Source organism: Macaca mulatta, chromosome X, assembly GCF_049350105.2.
Source record: "Macaca mulatta isolate MMU2019108-1 chromosome X, T2T-MMU8v2.0, whole genome shotgun sequence".
NCBI lineage: Eukaryota > Metazoa > Chordata > Mammalia > Primates > Cercopithecidae > Macaca > Macaca mulatta.
In genome coordinates this window covers 1,215,402-1,237,759 of record NC_133426.1, presented here as the reverse complement: position 1 = coordinate 1,237,759, position 22,358 = coordinate 1,215,402, and the positions used below count along the sequence as shown (strand labels likewise).

At 51.4% G+C, this 22,358-nt stretch overlaps 1 protein-coding gene across 1 annotated transcript in view; it reads left to right on the top strand.

Moving 5' to 3' along the window:
• Positions 1–297: 297 nt before the first annotated feature.
• Positions 298–22,358, top strand: part of LOC106995141 (putative bifunctional dTTP/UTP pyrophosphatase/methyltransferase protein) — a 44,394-nt gene continuing 22,333 nt past the window's right edge. The window contains exons 1-7 of the mRNA XM_077988167.1: positions 298–493; positions 6,896–7,027; positions 12,273–12,320; positions 16,876–16,940; positions 18,121–18,182; positions 18,837–18,945; positions 21,969–22,356. Of these exons, the coding sequence (XP_077844293.1) occupies positions 401–493; positions 6,896–7,027; positions 12,273–12,320; positions 16,876–16,940; positions 18,121–18,182; positions 18,837–18,945; positions 21,969–22,356 (897 nt within the window). The 5' untranslated portion in view covers positions 298–400. The remainder of the gene's footprint in view (positions 494–6,895; positions 7,028–12,272; positions 12,321–16,875; positions 16,941–18,120; positions 18,183–18,836; positions 18,946–21,968; positions 22,357–22,358) is intronic.

The following is a 22,358-nucleotide window of genomic DNA, read 5'->3' as shown; positions in this document are numbered from 1 at the left end:
TGGCCTGGAGGGGTGGGCAACGACGGCGAGGCCGGGGCGGGGCATCGCGGGGAGGCCAATGAAGGCATGGACTGGGCGTGGCCTCACGGGGAGGCCAATGGAGGCGTGGAGTGGGCGTGGCCTGAAGGGGAGGGCAACGACGGCGAGGCCGGGGCGGGGCATCGCGGGGAGGCCAATGAAGGCATGGACTGGGCGTGGCCTCACGGGGAAGCCAATGGAGGCTTGGAGTGGGCGAGGCCTGGCGAGGAAGGCAATGAAGACCTGGACGGGGCGTGGCCTCGCGGAGGCGGGCGGGGCGTGGCCTCGCGGAGGCGGGACTCTGGCCGCCGTTTTTTGCAGCTGCGCTCACCACGGGCTCTGGGCTCAGCTCCGCGGACTCCCGGCTCCCGGCGTGGGCGCCATGGTGCTGTGCCCGGTGATCGGGAAGCTGCTGCACAAGCGCGTGGTGCTGGCCAGCGCCTCCCCGCGCCGTCAGGAGATCCTCAGCAACGCGGTGCGGCCTGGGCCTGGGCGGGGCAGGGGGCAGGGGGCGGAGGGGCTGAACCCAGGAGGGCCCAGAGACCCAGGAACCCGAGGGGTAGGGATGGGAGAGTGACCCGAGACCCTGAGGGATGGGGGAGGGCAGAGTGACCCGGGACCCCCAGGAATGCGGTTGGGGAGAGTGACCCGGAAGCTCCAGGGATGGGGGAGGGGAGAGTAACCCGGGACCCCCGAGGGATGGGGGTGGGGAGTGACCTGCGACCCCTTAGGGATGGGGAAGGAGAGAGTAACTCGGGACCCCTAGGAATGGAGAGGGTAGAGTGACCGAGGACCCCTAGGGGTGGGGAGAGCAGTCTGACCCTGGACCCCCATGGATGGGGACGGGGAGAGTAACCCGGGACCCCTAGGAATGGGGAGGGCTGAGTCACCCAGGAGCCCCTAGGGGTGGGGAGAGCAGTCTGACCCTGGACCCCCATGGATGGGGACGCGGAGAGTAACCCGGGACCCCTAGGGTTGGGGAGGGCTGAGTCACCCAGGAGCCCCTAGGGACGGGGGAGGGGAGAGTAACCCAGGCCCCTAGGAATGGGGAGGGCAGAGTGACCTGGGACCCCCAGGGATGTGGGAGGGGAGAGTAAGCCGGGACCCCTAGGGATGGGGAGGGCTGAGTCACCCAGGAGCCCCCAGGGATGGGGGAGGGGAGAGTAACCCAGGCCCCTAGGAATGGGGAGGGTAGAGTGACCCGGGACCCCCAGGGATGTGGGAGGGGAGAGTAACCCGGGACCCCTAGGGATGGGGGAGTGGGGGAGAGTAACCCAGGACCCCTAGGAATTTGGAGGGCAGAGTGACGCGGGACCCCCAGGGTTGGGGGTGAGGGGAGTAACCCAGGACCCCTAGGGATGGGGTTGGGGAGAGTGATCCCGGACCCCTAGGAATGGGGAGGGCAGACTGACCCAGAACCCCCAGGGATGGGGACGGGGAGAGTAACCCGGGACCCCTAGGGTTGGGGAGGGCTGAGTCACCCAGGAGCCCCTAGGGGTGGGGGAGGGGAGAGTAACCCAGGCCCCTAGGAATGGGGGATGGCAGAGTGACCTGGGACCCCCAGGGATGTGGGAGGGGAGAGTAACCCGGGACCCCTAGAGATGGGGAGGGCAGAGTCACCCAGGACCCCTAGGGATGGTGGTGGGGAGACTAACCCGGGACCCCCTAGGGATGGGGTTGGGAAGAGTGACCCAGGACCCCTAGGCATGGGGTTGGGGAGAGTGACCTAGGAGTCCCTAGGCATGGGGTTGGGGAGAGTAACCTGGGACCCCTAGGAATGGGAAGGGCAGAGTCACCCAGGACCCCTAGGGATGGTGGTGGGGAGACTAACCCGGGACCCCTAGGGATGGGGAAGGGGAGAGTGACCTAGGAGCCCTAGGCATGGGGTTGGGGAGAGTGACCTAGGAGCCCCTAGGCATGGGGTTGGGGAGAGTAACCTGGGACCCCTAGGAATGGGAAGGGCAGAGTCACCCAGGACCCCTAGGGATGGTGGTGGGGAGACTAACCCGGGACCCCTAGGGATGGGGAAGGGGAGAGTGACCTAGGAGCCCTAGGCATGGGGTTGGGGACAGTAACCTGGGACCCCTAGGAATGGGGAGGGCAGTGTGACCCAGGACCCCTAGCGATGGGGAAGGGGAGCGTGACCCAGGACCCCTAGGGATGGGGATGGGGAGACTAACCCAGGACCCCCCTAGTGATGAGGGAGAGCAGAGTGACCCAGGACCCCCTAGGAATGGGGAGGGCACAGTGACCCAGGACCCCCTAGGGATGGGGGAAGGGAGAGTGACCCGGGACTCCCTAGGGATGGGGGAGGGGAGTGACCTGGGACCCCTGGGGATTGGGGAGGTGAGTGATCCAGGACTTCTAGGGATGGAGTGAGCCCTGTGACTGAAGGTTGGGCTTCATCGCTGGGGTGTGGGAAGTGTTTCCTGGTGCCCCCGTGGGGATCTTATTGCAGGTGGTAGTGGGCCTAGGCAGTGGGTGTCTGCCTCTCTGGAGCCCTAATGACATGGAGGAGAGGGTCTAGTGATGAAGGGATAGTTACTGGTGATGGGGGTAGTTACTGGTGATGGGGGATAGTTATAGGTGATGTGGGATAGTTACTGGTGATGGGAGATAGTTACTGTTGATGGGGGGATGGTTACTGGTGATGGGATATAGTTACTGGTGATGGGGGTTAGTTACTGGTGATGGGGGTAGTTATTGGTGATGGGGGGTAGTTACTGGTGATGGGGATAGTTACTGGTGATGGGGGTAGTTACTGGTGATGGGGGGCAGTTACTGGTGATGAGGGGTAGTTACTGGTGATGGGGGGTATTACTGGTGATGGGGGGGTACTACCCTCACTGGTGATGGTGGGCAGTTACCGGTGATATGGGGTAGTTACTGGTGATGGGGGTAGTTACTGGTGATATGGGATAGTTACTGGTGGTGGGGAGTAGTTACTGGTGATGGGGGTAGTTACTGGTGATGGGGAGTAGTTACTGGTGATGGGGGTAGTTACTGGTGATATGGCATAGTTACTGGTGATGGGGGTAGTTACTGGTGATGGGGGGTAGTTACTGGTGATGGGGGTAGTTACTGGTGATATGGCATAGTTACTGGTGATGGGGGTAGTTACTGGTGATGGGGGTAGTTACTGGTGATGAGGAGTAGTTACTGGTGATGGGGGTAGTTACTGGTGATATGGCATAGTTACTGGTGATGGGGGTAGTTACTGGTGATGGGGGGTAGTTACTGGTGATGGGGGTAGTTACTGGTGATATGGCATAGTTACTGGTGATGGGGGTAGTTACTGGTGATGGGGGGTAGTTACTGGTGATGGGGGTAGTTACTGGTGATGGGGAGATGGTTACTGGTGATATGGGATAGTTACTGGTGATGGGGGGTAGTTACTGGTGATGGGGGTAGTTACTGTTGATGGGGGGATGGTTACTGGTGATGTGGGGTAGTTACTGGTGATATGGGATAGTTACTGGTGATGGGCGGTAGTTACTGGTGATGGGAGGTACTATCCTCACTGGTGATGGGGGGCAGTTACTGGTGATGAGGGGTAGTTACTGGTGATAGGGGTAGTTACTGGTGATGGGGGGTAGTTACTGGTGATGGGGATAGTTACTGGTGATGGGGAGATGGTTACTGGTGATATGGGATAGTTACTGGTGATGGGGGATAGTTACTGGTGATGGGGGTAGTTACTGTTGATGGGGGGATGGTTACTGGTGATGTGGGGTAGTTACTGGTGATATGGGATAGTTACTGGTGATGGGCGGTAGTTACTGGTGATGGGAGGTACTATCCTCACTGGTGATGGGGGGCAGTTACTGTTGATGGGGGGATGGTTACTGGTGATGTGGGGTAGTTACTGGTGATATGGGATAGTTACTGGTGATGGGCGGTAGTTACTGGTGATGGGAGGTACTATCCTCACTGGTGATGGGGGGCAGTTCCTGGTGATGGGGGGTAGTTACTGGTGATGGGCGGTAGTTACTGGTGATGAGGGGTAGTTACTGGTGATGGGGTAGTTACTGGTGATGGGGGGTAGTTACTGGTGATGGGGATAGTTACTGGTGATGGGGGGTAGTAACTGGTGATGGGGGGCAGTTACTGGTGATGTGGGGTAGTTACTGGTGATGGGGGTAGTTACTGGTGATGGGGGGTAGTTACTGGTGATGGGGATAGTTACTGGTGATGGGGGTAGTTACTGGTGATGGGGGGTAGTTATTGGTGATGGGGATAGTTACTGGTGATGGGAGTAGTTACTGGTGATGGGGGTAGTTACTGGTGATGGGGGGTAGTTACTGGTGATGGGGAGTAGTTACTGGTGATGTGGGGTAGTTACTGGTGATGGGGGGTAGTTACTGGTGATGGGGGGTAGTTACTGGTGATGGGGGGTAGTTACTGGTGATGGGGGGTACTACCCTCACTGGTGATGGAGGGCAGTTACTGGTGATGAGGGATAGTTACTGGTGATGCAGGGTAGTTACTGGTGATGTGGGGTAGTTACTGGTGATAGGGGTTAGCTACTGGTGATGGGGGTTAGCTACTGGTGATGGGGGTTAGCTACTGGTGATGGGGATAGTTACTGGTGGTGATGGGGGTAGTTACTGTTGATGGGGGTAGTTACTGGTGATGGGGGTTAGTTACTGGTGATGGGGTAGTTACTGGTGATGGGGGTAGTTACTGGTGATGGGGGTAGTTACTGGTGGTGGGGAGTAGTTACTGGTGATGGCAGAAAAGTTATTAGTGATGGTGGGGTAGTTACTGGTTGCCTATGGATAGAGCAGTGGGCAGGAGTCTGCTCTTGGGAACTAAGGACAGGAGGTCTGGTACCCTGGGAGAGGGGACCCCACGTGCCTGGGCCTAGTGACGGGGATGAGAATGGTCTGGGTGCCTTACAGAAGGCATGGGTCTCCATGATGGGGGGTGACGGGGCATAAGGCAGGAGTCTACGTGATCTGGGGTTGAGGTCTGCGGGGCAGGTCCAGGGCTTGGTGACTGGTGCCCTGAAGACCAGGATGGGCGTTGGGGCCAGGATCTGGGTACGCCTTCAAGAGGTGAGAAGGGCTGAGGAGGGTGTAAGAGTTGAAGAAAGATGAAACAAGAAAAGCAGCTTCACAGTCAAAGACAGATTTATTTTGGAGAATAAGCCTGAGGGGGGCTTCCGGCGGCGTTCGGTCGGGAGCGTTCTCTTACAGACTGAGGGTACTTAAGGGTTTAGGAAGGGAAGCCTATGGCGGGCTCGGAATGTTTCTGTGTGAGGCAAAGTTGACTGATGGGTTGGAATGTCTCTGGTCTGAGGGGAGCTTAACTTGGCCTTGGGATGTTTCTGGTCACAGTGGTTTATTTCAGGGTTTGACTGTTTCTGGTCATGCTGACATTAGCCATGAGGCTCATGATTTGGGGCTGGTTTTAGGCGGTTTTTAATCAAGGGAACTTAAAATGGTGGCACTTGTCCAAGATGGTGGTAAGTGTCCAAGATGGCCGTGCGTGTCCAAGATGGCCGTGCGTGTCCAAGTTGGCCGTGCGTGTCCAAGTTGGCAGTATGTATCCAAGATGGTGATATGTGTCCAAGTTGGCCGTGCATGTCCAAGATGGCGGTGTGTGTCCAAGATGGCAGTATGCGTCCAAGATGGCAGTATGTGTCCAAGTTGACCGTGTGTGTCCAAGATGGCGGTGTCTGTCCACGATGGCGGTGTGTGTCCACGATGGCGGTGTGTGTCCACGATGGCGGTGTGTGTCCAAGATAGGGGTGTGTGTCCACGATGGCGGTGTGTGTCCAAGATGGCGGTGTGTGTCCAAGATGGCAGTGTCTGTCCACGATGGCGGTGTGTGTCCACGATGGCGGTGTGTGTCCACGATGGCGGTGTGTGTCCACTATGGGGGTGTGTGTCCACGATGACGGTGTATGTCCAAGATGATGGGGTGTGTCCAAGATGGTGGTGTCTGTCCACGATGGGGGTGTGTGTCCACGATGGCGGTGTGTGTCCACGATGGGGGTGTGTGTCCACGATGGTGGTGTGTGTCCACGATGGGGGTGTGTGTCCACGATGGCGGTGTCTGTCCACTATGGCGGTGTGTGTCCACGATGGTGGTGTGTGTCCACGATGGGGGTGTGTGTCCACGATGACGGTGTATGTCCAAGATGATGGGGTGTGTCCAAGATGGCGGTGTCTGTCCCAGATGGCGGTGTGTGTCCACGATGGCGGTGTCTGTCCAAGATGACAGTGTGTGTCCAACATGGGGGTGTGTGTCCAAGATGACGATGCTTGTCTGTCAGAGGGGGAGATGCGGAGTTCCCTGAGCCCTGGCAGGTTGTGACAGCCAGGGGCACCCCCACTGGGGGCATTTACCACCATCATTCCTGACCCCACAGTCTCTGCGGGGATCACTACCTCTCAGACCAGGCCTCCCCAGGGACGCTGTTTTTTCTTCCTGGGTACCAGGGATTGACTCAGAGCCATCATTGCTTCCTTTCCCGCAGCCATCACTGCTGGCATTTTTCCTGAACTTCCTGTGGGCAGGATGGTTTTACCCCAACCATCAGGGCTCCGGGAACCCTCTGCCACCATTGACTCATGCGTTCAGGGCCTGAGTCAATCCTTCCCCGCTGGCCTCTTCGTTCCTGGCTTCTTCCTTTGCCAATGTCTTCCGTCGAGAGCCAGGAAGGCCCCCGGTCAGTCCCTGAAGGCCCCTAACCACACTTAGGGAAAGCTCTGGTGAGTTTCCGACTCCCCGGCCACACTCAGGGAAGGTTCGGTGGATGGAGGAGAAGATCGGGGCGTGTAGCCAACATCTCCTGCCAATCCTGCACGTTCCGTTCCGTTTTCTTAGGATCTGTCGTTGACCCTCCTGACCCCTTTTTCTTCTGTTGCAGGGTCTGAGGTTTGAGGTGGTCCCCTCCAGGTTTAAAGAGAAGCTGGACAAAGCCTCCTTCGCCACTCCGTACGAGTACGCCATGGAGACCGCCAAGCAGAAGGCCTTGGAGGTGGCCACCCGGATGCACCAGGCAAGGGGCCCCCTGCCCTTCTGCCCCCATGAAAATTCCTTTGCTCTGACGAGGGGATTTGCAGGTGCTAAATATCCATGATACAAATAAGTGTCATTCACAAGATACAGTTGGTGCCACAGCTGAGCTATTACTATGTTACAATGTAATGCGCTGTTGCAAGTAACCTAATAGTTACTTAGATAATAGTATCATTTATGATACAGAATTAATGTAGATTATTACTATATGTGTTATATTCTCTTGCAATTGATATCATAGTATCATTTATGATATAGAATTAATGAAGCTTATCTGTTACTATGTTATTCTCTTGCAATTGATGTAGCATCATTTATGATACAGAATTAATGTAGATTATTACTATATGTGTTATATTCTCTTGCAATTGATATCATAGTATCATTTATGATATAGAATTGATGTAGCTTATCTGTTACTATGTTATTCTCTTGCAATTGATGTAGCATCATTTATGATACAGAATTAATGTAGATTATTACTATATGTGTTATATTCTCTTGCAATTGATATCATAGCATCATTTATGATCTAGAATTAATGTAGCTTATCTATTACTGTGTTATTCTCTTGCAATTGATATAGCATCATTTATGATATAGAATTAATGTAGATTATTACTATATGTGTTATATTCTCTTGCAATTGATATCATAGTATCATTTATGATATAGAATTAATGTAGCTTATCTGTTACTATGTTATTCACTTGCAATTGATATAGCATCATTTATGATATAGAATTAATGTAGTTTATCTATTACTATATGTTACAATATTCTCTTGCAATTGATATCATAGCATCATTTATGATCTAGAATTAATGTAGATTATTACTATGTGTTATATTCTCTTGCAATTGATATCATAGCATCATTTATGATCTAGAATTAATGTAGATTATTACTATGTGTTATATTCTCTTGCAATTGATATCATAGTATCATTTATGATATAGAATTAATGTAGCTTATCTGTTACTATGTTATTCTCTTGCAATTGATGTAGCATCATTTATGATACAGAATTAATGTAGATTATTACTATGTGTTATATTCTCTTGCAATTGATATCATAGCATCATTTATGATCTAGAATTAATGTAGATTATTACTATGTGTTATATTCTCTTGCAATTGATATCATAGCATCATTTATGATCTAGAATTAATGTAGCTTATCTGTTACTATGTTATTCTCTTGCAATTGATATAGTATCATTTATGATATAGAATTAATGTAGCTTATCTATTTATGTTACAATATTCTCTTGCAATTGATATCATAGCATCATTTATGATCTAGAATTAATGTAGATTATTACTATGTGTTATATTCTCTTGCAATTGATATCATAGCATCATTTATGATCTAGAATTAATGTAGATTATTACTATGTGTTATATTCTCTTGCAATTGATATCATAGCATCATTTATGATCTAGAATTAATGTAGATTATTACTATGTGTTATATTCTCTTGCAATTGATATCATAGCATCATTTATGATATAGAATTAATGTAGCTTATCTGTTACTATGTTATTCTCTTGCAATTGATATAGTATCATTTATGATATAGAATTAATGTAGCTTATCTATTTATGTTACAATATTCTCTTGCAATTGATATCATAGCATCATTTATGATACAGAATTAATGTAGATTATTACTATGTGTTATATTCTCTTGCAACTGATATCATAGCATCATTTATGATCTAGAATAATGTAGATTATTACTATGTGTTATATTCTCTTGCAGTTGATATCATAGCATCATTTATGATACAGAATTAATGTAGATTATTACTATGTGTTATATTCTCTTGCAGTTGATACCATAGTATCATTTATGATATAGAACTAATGTAGCTTATCTGTTACTGTGTTATTCTCTTGCAATTGATATAGCATCATTTATGATATAGAATTAATGTAGATTATTACTATGTGTTATATTCTCTTGCAATTGGTATCATAGTATCATTTATGATATAGAATTAATGTAGCTCATCTATTACTATATGTTTTAATATTCTCTTGCAATTGATATCAGCATCATTTATGATCTAGAATTAATGTAGATTATTACTATGTGTTATATTCTCTTGCAATTGATATGAATAGTATCATGTATGATATTCAATTAATGTAGCTTATCTATTACTATGTATTCTAATCTCTTATGGTCGGGCGCGGTGGCTCACGCCTATAATCCCAACACTTTGGGAGGCCAAGGCGGGCGGATCACCTGAGGTCAGGAGTTCAACACCAGTCTGGCCAACATGGTGAAATCCCATCTCTACTGAAAATACAAAAATTATCTGGGCGTGGTGGTGCACGCCTGTAATCCCAGCTACTCAGCAGGCTGAGGCAGGAGAATTGCATGAACCCGGGAGATGGAAGTTGCAGTGAGCTGAGATCATGCCACTGCACTCCCGCCTGGGCGATAGAGCAAGACTCCGTGTCCAAAAAATAAAAAATAATTTATCTTGCAATTAATATAATAGTATCATTTATGATATACAATTAATGTAGTTTATTACTATGTGTTATAATATTATCTTGCAATTAATATAATAGTATCATTTATGGTATACAATTAATGTCCAGTATTACTATGTGTTGTAATATTCTACAATTAATATAATAGTATTATATATTGTAATAATATGATATAGAATTATGTAGCTTATTACCGTGCCACTATGTAATATCTGATTGCAATTAATGTAACATCATTTCTAATATAGAATTATGTAGTTTATCTGTTCCTATATGCTACAATGCAATATACAATTATAATTAATATACTACTATCATTTAAGATTTAAGATTCATGTAGCTTATCTGTTACTATGTTATGAATGTAATATTGCAATTAATATAGTAATATCAGTTACAATATAGAATTAACATCTATCACTATGTGTTGCGATACACAGAATTAGTATGTGTTACTGTGTGAGACTATGTAATACACTATGACAATTAATATAATTGGATCATCATCTAGAATTACGTCACTTATCTGTTACTATATGCTACTATGTAATACACTATTATTTTAGTAGAGGTGGAGCTTCACCATGTTGGCCAGGCTGGTCTCCAACTCCTGACCTCAGGTGATCCACCTGCGTCGGCCTCCCAAAGTGTTGAGATTACAGGTGTGAGCCACCGCGCCCGGCAGTAATATACTATTATAATTAATACACTCCTGTCATTTAGGATAGAGAAGTCATGTAGCTTATCCATTACTATATGTTATATAATGTATGACTCCAATTAATATATGAGTCACAATGTATAAAATTAACGCAGCTATTACTATATGTTGTAACTTGCTGTTACAGAGAATGTAATACTATCATTTAGGATATAGAGTAAATGTAGCTCCCCTGTTGATGTGTGTTACCATACAATACGCCATGGCACTTAATAATAAGAGATACATTAGAGGGCCGGGTGCGGTGGCTCACACCTGTAATCCCAGCACTTTGTGAGGCCGAGGCGGGCGGATCACGAGGTCAGGAGATCAAGACCATCCTGGCTAACACGGTGAAACCCCGTCTCTACTAAAAACACACATACAAAAATTGGCTGGGCGTGGTGGCGGGTGCCTGTAGGTAGTGGCAGGTGCCTGTAGTCCCAGCTACTCGGGAGGCTGAGGCAGGAGAATGGCGGGAACCTGGGAGGCGGAGCTTGTAGTGAGCTGAGATGGCGCCACTGCCCTCCAGCCTGGGTGACAGAGCGAGACTCTGTCTCCAAAGGAAGGAAGGAGGGAAGGAAGGAAGGAAGAAAGGAAGGAAGGAGGGAGGGAGGGAGGGATGGAGGGATGGAGGGAAGGAAGGAAGGAAGGAAGGAAGGAAGGAAGGAAGGAAGGAAGGAGGGAGGGAGGGAGGGAGGGAGGGAGGGAGGGAGGGAAGGAAGGAAGGAAGGAAGGAAGGAAGGGAAGAAAGACATTAAAGGAAGGAAGGAAGGAGGGGAGGAAGATATTAAAGGAAGGAAGGAAGGGAAGGAAGACATTAAAGGAAGGAAGGAAGGAGGGGAGGAAGACATTAAAGGAAGGAAGGAAGGGAAGGAAGACATTAAAGGAAGGAAAGAAAGAAGGGAAGGAAGACATTAAAGGAAGGAAGGAAGGATGGAAGGAAGAAAGGAAGGAAGGAAGAAAGACATTAAAGGAAGGAAGGAGAAAGACATTAAAGGAAGGAAGGATGGAAGGAAGGAAGGAAGGAAGGAAGGAAGACATTAAAGGAAGGAAGGAAGGAGGGAAGGAAGGAAGGAGAGAGAAAAGGAAAGGAAGAAAGCCATTAGAGGGAATGCTGTTGTGAGTAGTGCTATGAAGACAGGAATATTGATTGTGGCTTTTGGCAGTGCAGAGCTTAGGGAGGCCAGGGCTGGGGGCGACGAAGGTCAAAGCTGCACGCAGATGTCCTGTGACTGCCGGCTGCTCTGCGGCTGAATTTCCAACCTGGATTTGTTTTATCACCCTAAGTACCTTTTTTTTTTCTTTCTTGCCTTTTTTGTTGTTGTTGTTGGAGACGGAGTCTTGCTCTGTCACCCAGGCTGGAGTGCAGCGGTGCGATCTCGGCTCACTGCAACCTCCACTTCCTGGGTTCCAGAGATTCTTCTGCCTCAGCCTCTGAGTAGCTGAGATTACAGGTGCCCGACTGATAAATTTGTATTTTTCTTAGAGACGGGGTTTCACCGTGTTGGCCAGGCTGGTCTCGAACTCCTGACCTCAGGCGATGCACCCGCCTCAGCCTCCCAAAGTGCTGGGATGACAGGCGTGAGCCGCCGCGCCCGGCCCTAAGTACCTTTTTCTGAAATTACATCGAACAGGTCAAAAGTCTTTTGGCCTTAATTCTGGGCAACTTGGGGCCCCTGGATCAACCTCAAGTAGAACCTGGAAGAACAAAAACTTACGCAACAGGCATCGTGTTTCCCGTGGTGCCCGTGAGACGCTCTGTGAGTGCCGGACCCCTGATCCTGCAGCCCCTGGGGCCCCGGCCTCACCCACGTTCCAGCCCCTGCAGGGGGACCAGCTGGGACGCCCACTCGTGTCCTTGCTCATGACTTGGAGCGTCCCCAGCCTGAACTTCCAAAGTGGGCCTGGCTTTGCACCCTGTGCTGCTGTTTCACGCCCGTACCAACGGGGTGGACACTCCTCTGTGAGACCCACGGCATGTCACCACTAAACCGGAATCTTGCTTTCTTGCAGAAGGACCTGCGGACGCCCGACGTGGTCATCGGGGCCGACACGATCGTGGTGAGTGCGGCCAGGGTCCCTCCTTTCTAACGTCCGACTTGGTTTTCACGTGCTGGGTGACTCTGCCTGTTCCGGACGTTCCGGGTTCCCTTGAAGACAGCAGTCCTTCGCCAGGGGCCAGCAGCGCCTCCTGGGTATGAGCACCCTGGCCTGTGGAGGAAAGGGGTGGACTCGCTTCCGGAAACTTCCATCACAAACCGCCACCAGATAAGGGGCCTAAAGGCACAGGAAGGGGCCGGGCGCCGTCGCTCGCCCCTGTCATCCCAGCACTTTGGGAGGCCGAGGCGGGCGGATCACCTGACGTCAGGACTTCGAGATCAGCCTGGCCAACATGGTAAAGCCCCATCTCTACCAAAAACACAAAAATGATCACGCCTGTCATCCCAGCACTTTGGGAGGCCGAGACGGGCGGATCACGAGGTCAGGAGATGGAGACCATCCTGGCTAACACGGTGAGACCCCGTCTCTACTAAAAAAATACAAAAAAATATTAACTGGGCGTGGTGGCGGGCGCCTGTGGTCCCAGCCGCTCGGGAGGCTGAGGCAGGAGAATCGCTTCAATCCGGGAGGCGGGGGGTGCAGTGAGCCGAGATGGCGCCACTGCTCTGCAGCCTGTGTGAGAAGAGCAAGACTCCACCAAAAAAAAAAAAAAAAACAAAGGCACAGGAAGGTACACAGTTCTGGAGGCCAGAAGCCACAAATCAAGGTGTCTGTAGGATTCGTTCCTTCCAGACGTACTGAGGAGACGTTGGTCTTGGTCTGTCTCCAGCTCCTCGTGGCTGCCGGCAGCTCCTTGTATCCTTTGGCTCATGGATCCCGTGGTTCCTATCGGTGCCTCCATCTCCATGTGGCCTTCTCCCCTCTGGGTGTCAGTGTCCAGATTTTCCTCTTCTTTTTCTGGTTTTGAGACGGAGTCTCACTGTGTCGCCCAGGCTGGAGTGCAGTGGTGCGATCTCAGCTCACTGCAACCTCCGCCTCCCAGGTTCAAGCGATTCTCCTGCCTCAGCCTCCCGAGTAGCTGGGATTACAGGCACCTGCCACCATGCCTGGCTAATTTTTGTATATTTAGTAGAGACGGGGTTTCACCACGTTGGCCAGGCTGGTCTCGAACTCCTGAGCTCAGGTGATCCACCCGCCTCGGCCTCCCAGAGTGCTGGGATTATAGGCATGAGCCACCGTGCCCGGCCGACATTTTCCTCTTCTTATGATGACACCTCTCATAAAGTGCCCGCCCTAATCCTGTCCAACCGCATCTTAATTACATCGGCAAAGACCCATTCCTCTTTTTTTTTTTTTTTTGAGACAGAATCTCACTCTGTCCCCCAGGCTGGAGTGCAGTGGTGTGATCTCGGCTCACTGCAACCTCCGCTTCCCAGGTTCAAGCGGTTCTCCTGCCTCAGCCTCCCGAGTAGCTGGGACTACAGGCACCCGCCACCACGCCCAGCTCATTTTTGTATTTTTAGTAGAGACGGGTTTCATCATGACCAGGCTGGTCTCAAACTCCTGACCTCAAGTGATCCGCCTGCCTGGGACTCCCAAAGTGCTGGGATGACAGGCGTGAGCCACCGCGCCTGGCTGAAACTTTCCCCTTTTTATAACACCACCACCCATAAAGTGTCCACCCTAATCCTTTCCAACCGCATCTTAATTACATCGGCAAAGACCCATTTTTTTTTTGAGATAGAGTCTCACTCTGTTGCCCAGGCTGGAGTGCAGTGGTGGGATCTCGGCTCACTGCAACCTCCGTCTCCCGGGTTCAAGCAAATCTCCTGCCTCAGCCTCCCGAGTAGCTGAGACCACAGGCACCTGCCACCACACCCGGCTAATTTTTGTATTTTTAGTAGAGACGGGGTTTCACCGTGTTAGCCAGGATGGTCTCAAACTCCTGACTTTGTGATCCACCTGCCTCGGCCTCCCAAAGTGCTGCGATTACAGCCGTGAGCCACCGCGCCCGGCCTATGTCTTTTGTTTCTAAGCCACCTAGTCTCTGGTATTCTGTGATAGCAGCCTGAAATGGACTGAGACATCTCATAAGAAGAGGGGATGAGGGCACAGACAGACACAGAGGGACGACCCTGTGAGGACACAGGGAGAAGATGGCGTCTCCAAGCCCAGGAGAGAGGCCTCAGGAGGAACCAGCCCTGCCCACACCTGGATCTCGCCCTTCCAGCCTCCACGACCGTGGGAGGATCAATTTCTGTAGTTTAAGCCACCCGGGTTAAAGGACTTTGCTATAGTGACCTGAGCAGACTAACACATCTGCTCTTAAGTATGTACCCGAAAGGATTCAAAACAGGTCTTCAACCAAAAACTTCCACATAAATGTTCACAGCAGCACCATTCACAACAGCTAAAAGCCAGGAACAGCCCACATGCCTTTCAGTGGATAAATGGATAATTACAACACGGTCCATCCACACACAGTGGAATACTATGCAGCCATGAACAGGAACAAGGCTGGCCGGGCGCGCTGTCTGACGCCTGTAATCCCAGCACTTTGGGAGGCCGAGGCGGGCGGATCACGAGGTCAGGAGATCAAGACCATCCTGGCTAACACGGTGAAACCCCGTCTCTACCAAAAAATACTAAAAATTAGCCGGGCATGGTGGTGGTGCCTGTAATCCCAGCTACTCAGGAGGCTGAGGCAGGAGAATGGCGGGAACCTGGGAGGCGGAGCTTGCAGTGAGCTGAGATCCGGCCACTGCACTCCAGCCTGGGCGGCAGAGTGAGACTCCGTCTCTAAAACAAAAAAAATTACCTGGGCGTAGTGGCGTGCACCTGTAATCCCAGCTACTTGGGAGGCTGAGGCAGGAGAATCACTTGAACCTGGGAGGCAGAGGTTGCAGTGAGCTGAGACTGCACCACTATACTCCAGCCTGGGCAAAAGAGTGAGACTCCATCTCAAAGGAAAGGAAAGGAAAGGAAAGGGGAAGGGAAGGGAAAGGAATGGGAAGGGGAAGGGAAGGGGAAGGGAAGGGGAAGGGAAGGGGAAGGGGAGGGGAGGGGAAGGGGAAGGGAAGGGGAGGGGAGGGGAAGGAGAAGGGAAGGGAAGCGGAAGGGAAGGGGAAGGGAAGGGGAAGGGAAGGGGAGGGGAAGGGGAAGGGAAGGGAAGGGGAAGGGAAGGGGAAGAGGAAGGGAAGGGAAGGGGAAGGGGAGGGGAGGGGAGGGGAAGGGGAAGGGAAGGGAAGCGGAAGGGAAGGGGAAGGGAAGGGGAAGGGAAGGGGAAGGGAAGGGGAAGGGGAGGGGAGGGGAGGGGAAGGGGAAGGGAAGGGGAAGGGAAGAGGAAGGGAAGGGAAGGGGAAGGGGAGGGGAGGGGAAGGGGAACGGAAGGGGAAGGGAAGGGAAGGGAAGGGGAAGGGAAGGGGAAGAGGAAGGGAAGGGAAGGGGAAGGGGAGGGGAGGGGAAGGGAAGGGGAAGGGAAGGGGAAGAGGAAGGGAAGGGAAGGGGAAGGGGAGGGGAGGGGAGGGGAAGGGGAAGGGAAGGGGAAGGGAAGAGGAAGGGAAGGGAAGGGGAATGGGAGGGGAAGGGAAGGGAAGGGAAGGGAAGGGGAAGGGAAGGGGAAGGGGAAGGGAAGGGGAAGGGAAGAGGAAGGGAAGGGAAGGGGAAGGGAAGGGGAAGGGAAGGGGAAGAGGAAGGGAAGGGGAATGGGAGGGGAGGGGAAGGGAAGGGAAGGGAAGGGGAAGGGAAGGGAAGAGGAAGGGAAGGGGAAGGGGAGGGGAGGGGAAGGGGAAGGGGAGGGGAGGGGGAGGGGAAGGGAAGGGGAAGAGGAAGGGAAGGGGAAGAGGAAGGGGAGGGGAAGGGAAGGGGAAGAGGAAGGGGGGAAGGGGAAGGGGAGGGGAAGGGAAGGGAAGGGGAAGGGAAGGGGAAGGGAAGGGGAAGAGGAAGGGAAGGGGAAGAGGAAGGGGAGGGAAGGGGAAGCGGAGGGAAGGGGAGGGGAGGGGAGGGGAAGGGGAAGGGAAGGGGAAGGGAAGGGAAGGGGAAGGGAAGGGGAAGAGGAAGGGAAGGGGAAGGGAAGGGGAGGGGAAGGGAAGGGGAAGGTAAGGGAAGGGGAAGGGAAGGGGAAGGGAAGGGAAGGGGAAGGGAAGGGGAAGGGAAGGGGAAGAGGAAAGGGAGGGAAGGGGAAGCGGAGGGAAGGGGAAGGGGAAGGGAAGGGAAGGAAAGGAAAGGAACAAGGAACATGAATGGACCTTGAGGACATCACGCTCAGTGACGGAAAGCAGGCACAGAGGACGGCAGGTTGCAGGGTTCCATGACTACGCCGTGTCCACAACGGGCAAACGCACAGTGAAAGAAAGAGGATCTGGGGAGGGGCACTGGGGCGGGACAGCTTCGTGGGGCCAGGGTCTCCTTCTGGGGTGAAGAGAACATTCTGGAACCAGGCAGGTCGCGGTAAGGCAACGTGGTCCGTTCAGGTAGTTGTTTGATACGGTGACTCTCGGGCCGTGTCCACTTCATTTCCGTAAAACGAGTGAGTTCTGCGAATGGCCCCATGGGGCTTGCGCGGGCCTGACTCAGGTGGCGGGGACCCACTCCCCGCGTTCCCTTCCTCTCGCAGACGGTCGGGGGGCTGATTCTGGAGAAGCCGGTGGACAAGCAGGACGCCTACAGGATGCTGTCCCGGTGAGCACCGTGCCGGCCTCGGAGCTGTCTCAGGTTCTGGGCCAGAGTAGCCGGCATATCCGGCCGGGTGTCCTGGGGAGCAGGGTGGATGTGTCTCAGCTCTGCCGTCGGAGCTGTGCTGTCTGTGCTCCTCTGTGTGAGCTGTGTGTGTGAGCTGTGTGTGTGAGGTGTGTGTGTGAGCTGTGTGTGTGAGCCGTGCTGTGTGAGCCGTGCTGTGTGAGCTGTGTGTGTGAGCTGTGTGTGTGAGCTGTGTCTGTGAGCTGTGTGTGTGAGCTGTGTGTGTGAGCTGTGCTGTGTGAGCTGTGTGTGTGAGCTGTGTGTGTGCGCTGTGTTGTGTGAGCTGTGCTGTCTGAGCTCTGCTTTCTGAGCTGTGTGTGAGCTGTGCTGTGTGAGCTGTGTGTGTGAGCTGTGTGTGTGAGCTGTGTGTGCGCTGTGTGTGTGAGCTGTGTTGTGTGAGCTGTGTGTGTGAGCCGTGCTGTGTGAGCCGTGTTGTGTGAGCTGTGTTGTCTGAGCTGTGTTGTGTGAGCTGTGTGTGTGAGCGGTGTGTGTGAGCTGTGTGTGTGAGCTGTGCTGTGTGAGCTGTGTGTGTGAGCTGTGTGTGTGAGCTGTCTGTGTGAGCTGTGTGTGTGAGCTGTGTGTGTGAGCCGTGTGTGTGAGCTGTGCTGTCTGAGCTCTGCTTTCTGAGCTCTGCTTTCTGAGCTGTGTGTGAGCTGTGCTCTCTGAGCTGTGCAGGGAGGCAGGCACCATCCCTCCATGCTCACCCTTGTCTGGGATTCTGCAGCACCGATCCCAGAGTGTCTCACGCCCACTGCAGACTGTTGGGGCCATGAGAAGTTGGCAGTGCCCTGTCCTTCCCACTGGGCGTCCTGGACCTGAGCCCACAGCCTGGCATCTCACTCCCATCCCAGGACATGGGAGAGACGCGCCCCTCCCTGCCCGCCATAGGCCCAGCTGAGGGCTGCCCGGCCTGGGGCCTCCCGTCAGGGCCACGGCTCGTGGGATTTGTGACGCCTTCCTTGGCCTCTCCGTAAAGGTTTCCCTGGAGACCACACGGCAGGACCATCGGGAAGCAGAGACTGGGGACAGAGCCAGGACCAAGGACACCTCGCTGGCTCCCTGGTTTGAGACTCGCTTTGTAGCTCTCACGGTTCACAGCACGGTCACCGGTTGTGTCTTGCAGGTTGAGTGGGAAAGAGCACAGCGTGTTCACAGGCGTCGCCATTGTCCACTGCTCCAGCAACGGTAACCGTGGCCCGGGGATCGGGGTCCCCCCCAGAGGCCGAGAGAAGAACCCGGGACATTCTCAGGACCCTGGGCTGGAGGGAGGGGGACGGTTACCCACCCCCACCCCCAGAGGGGTTTGTGCTTATGGCCTGCCTGGGAAAGTTGTCAGCCGATTTGGAAGTGTGCAGGAGAAAGGAAAACGTGTGCTTTGTCTCTCTTTCTTTTTTTTTTTGAGACAGAGTCTCGCTCTGTTGCCCACAGGCTGGACTGCAGTGGTACAATCTCAGCTCACTGCAACCTCTGCCTCCCAGGTTCAAGCGATTCTTCTGCCTCAGTAGCTGGGATTACAGGCGCCCATCACCACGGCCAGCTAATTTTTGTATTTTTAGTAGAGACGGGGTTTCACCATGTTGGCCAGGCTGGTCTCGAACTCCTGGCCTCAGGTGATCCACCTGCCTCAGCCTCCCAAAGGGCTGGGATTACAGGCCTGAGCCACCACGCCCAGCCCCTTTCTCTCTTTTCTTGTCTGAGACGCACCCCTTTCCCCCATGAACCATCCACATCTGAACTGTGCGCTACACTCAAGTCCACACCTCCACAGCCTTTCCACTGTCAGGGCACGGAGGTGACAAGCTGGCGTCCAGGCTCACCCCCAGGGCTCTGTCCTTGCAGACCGTCAGCTGCACACCAGGGTCTCGGAATTCTACGAGGAAACGACGGTGAAGTTCTCGGAGCTGTCTGAGGAGCTGCTCTGGGAATACATCCACAGCGGGGAGCCCATGTGAGTCTCGGGGGCGGGGGGAGGACGGGGGACACGTGTGGAAGCCTCTGGCCACCCTCACACGCGGGGTCCCACTCGGCCTTTGGGAAAGAAGGAGGCCCCTGTTCCTGAGGCCGTGTGGCAGAGGGAGAGCCGCCCGGCTGGGAAGCACAATTATCCCTGGGCACACCTGTACTTTTCTGAGCCACCCGCTGCTCGCTGGGGGCTCGTCCAGGCACCTGCTCAGGTTGGGTCATTTGCTCCAGGGGCTCACAGAACTCAGGACAGCACTTTTCCTTCCCAGTTCCTTCTTCACGACCACACTGAGCCATGGAGGCTCAGAGAACCAGACTCCCAGGACAGAGAGGGGCCGGGTGGGAGCCAAGGGCTGCGGTGGGGACGGGGGAGGCCCTGGGCAGGGGTAGAGAAGTTCATGCCGTGGGAGGAGGAGACCCCAGAGGTCTATGCCCAGCATGCTGGCTACAACTAACACTGAGAAACGGTGTGATCCAAAGTCACCCTAAGAGGTGATTCTAACTGTCGTCCCTGCCAAAGAATGGTGAGCGTGGGAGGTCTGCCGGCACCCGTCGGCTTCACTCATCATCCACCATCTGCGTTTATATGGGTTATACTCATCTACATCACACATCATGTCTACATAATGATACATTATATAACGTAATGTGATAGAATTATATTTACAATTACATATAATTTATGTATTACACATATATTAATTATACATAATTATACATTATGCAAATAGTTTATATATTATATATTTGTAATCTATTCTATTATACTGTAATATGTACATATAATATATTTTATTATAGAGTATAAATCATAATTTCGATTGATATTTAATGGTTAATTTTTAATGATTAATTTTAATTAATATTAAGTAATGATTGTCATAATTAATATTAATGTAATGTAGTTATACACCATTATAATTATAATAGATATTGTTACAATACATTATATTATAGATTATATAACACTTAAAATAGTTTATATAATAGGGACTGTTATATATAGTTATATATAATTTATTATATATTATAATAAAATATAATTATATATATTTATGTAATATAGAATTATATATGAATCTATGATATGATGGATAATATATATGTATTAAATATGAATAGATGTAACTATACATATTAATACATATTAATTACATAATACTATATATTATATGTTATGTGTGATTATATACATATAAATTATATATTAAATATATGTAATTATACATATTAATTATATATAAGATACAATATTATAATATATAAATATTATATATAATATACATAATATGTAATTATATATAATATAACATGATTATATTAAAAATAATTATATTAAATATATTTTTATATTATAAAAGTATATAAAATATTTATATATTTATGTATATAAATTTGTATAAAATACGTTTATATATATATAAATAATTTTATCTATTTTTTTGAGACAGGGTCTCACTGTCACCTGGGCTGCAGTGCAGTGGCAAAGTCATAGCTCCCTGCAGCCTCAACCTCTCCAGTCAAAATGATCCTCTCACCTCAGCCCCGCTAGTGGCTGGGTCTACAGATGGACACCACCACGCCTGGCTAATTTTTTAAAATTTTTTGTAGCAATGGGGTCTCACTATGTTGCCCAGGCTGGTCTTGAACTCCTGGGCTCAAGCAATCCTCCCACCACAGCCTCGTGAGTAGCTAGGACCACAGGCACACGCACCAACGCACAGGCCCGATTTTGTTTTTGGTTTTTGTCGAGACGGAGTCTGCGTAACGTATACGTATCTTAACCTAGAGGATGCTACGTCAGCTGAAATAAGCCAGGCAGAGAAAGATACCACAGGATCTTACTTATATGGAATATAAAACAGTTGCACTTAGTCAAAGAATACAAGATATAAGTCAGGGCCAGGTGCGGTGGCTCACGCCTGTCATCCCAGCACTTTCGGAGGCCGAGGCGGGTGGATCACTTGAGGTCAGGAGTTTGAGACCAGCCTGGCCAACATGGCGAAACCCCATCTCTACAAAAAATACAAAAATTAGCCGGGCGTGGTGGCGGGCGCCTGTAATCCCAGCTACTCTGGAGGCTGAGACAGGAGAATCGCTTGAACCCGGGAGGCGGAGGTTGCCGTGAGCCGAGATCACACCACTGCACTCCAGCCTGGGCGACAGAGCGAGACTCCGTCTTTAAAAAAAAAAAAAAAAAAAAAATTAAGTGAGACGGGAGGAAGAATTTCAAGGCTTTTTCCAGCCTGGTGACTGTGGCTTTCAGTAACACTGTCTTACTGGAAAATTGCCAGCACACTAGATCTCAAGTCTTCTCCCCACACACACAAAATAAGTACATGAGGTGCTGGATAGGATAATTGGCTTGATTTAATGATGTTACATGTATACGTATGTCAAAATATATCCCATTTAACACATGAAATTTTTTTTTTTTTTTTTTTGAGACAGAGTCTTGCTATGTCAGCCAGGCTGGAGTGCAATGGCGCGATCTTGGCTCACTGCAACCCCTGCCTTCCAGTTTCAAGCGATTCTCCTGCCTCAGCCTCCCGAGTAGCTGGGACTACAGGCACCTGCCACCACGCCTGGCTAATTTTTTTTTTTTTTTTTTTGAGATGGAGTCTGGCTCTGCCGCCCGGGCTGGAGTGCAGTGGCCGGATCTCAGCTCACTGCAAGCTCCGCCTCCCGGGTTCACGCCATTCTCCTGCCTCAGCCTCCCGAGTAGCTGGGACTACAGGCGCCCGCCACCTCGCCCGGCTAGTTTTTTGTATTTTTTAGTAGAGACGGGGTTTCACTGTGTTAGTAATTTTTGTATTTTCAGTAGACGGGGTTTCACCATGTTGGCCAGGCTGGTCTCGAACTCCTGACCTCAGGCGATCCACCCGCCTCGGCCTCCCAAAGTGCCGGGATGACAGGCGTGAGCCACCGCGCCCGGCCTTGCCCTGAAATTTTTAGACCCGGAAACTTTTCTCCCCGTCGTCACCTCTTAACCTTCCCCTGCCCACCCAGGGACAAAGCTGGCGGCTACGGGATCCAGGCCCTGGGCGGGATGCTGGTTGAGTCTGTGCACGGGGACTTTTTGAACGTCGTGGGCTTCCCGCTGAACCACTTCTGCAAGCAGCTGGTGGAGCTCTACTACCCACCCCGCCCGGAGGACCTGCGGCAGCCCGTCCAGCACGACTCCATCCCGGCCGTGGACACCTTCGAAGACCTCAGTGATGTGGAGGGGGGCGGCTCGGAGCCTGCTCAGAGGGAGACGGGCAGCCGCGACGAGAAGGCCGAGGTGGGAGCGGCCGGACAGGCCACGGCCGAGGCCGAGTGCCACAGGACTCGGGCGACCCTGCCCCCGTTCCCCACACGCCTCCTGGAACTGCTGGACGGCTTTAAACTATCAAAGGT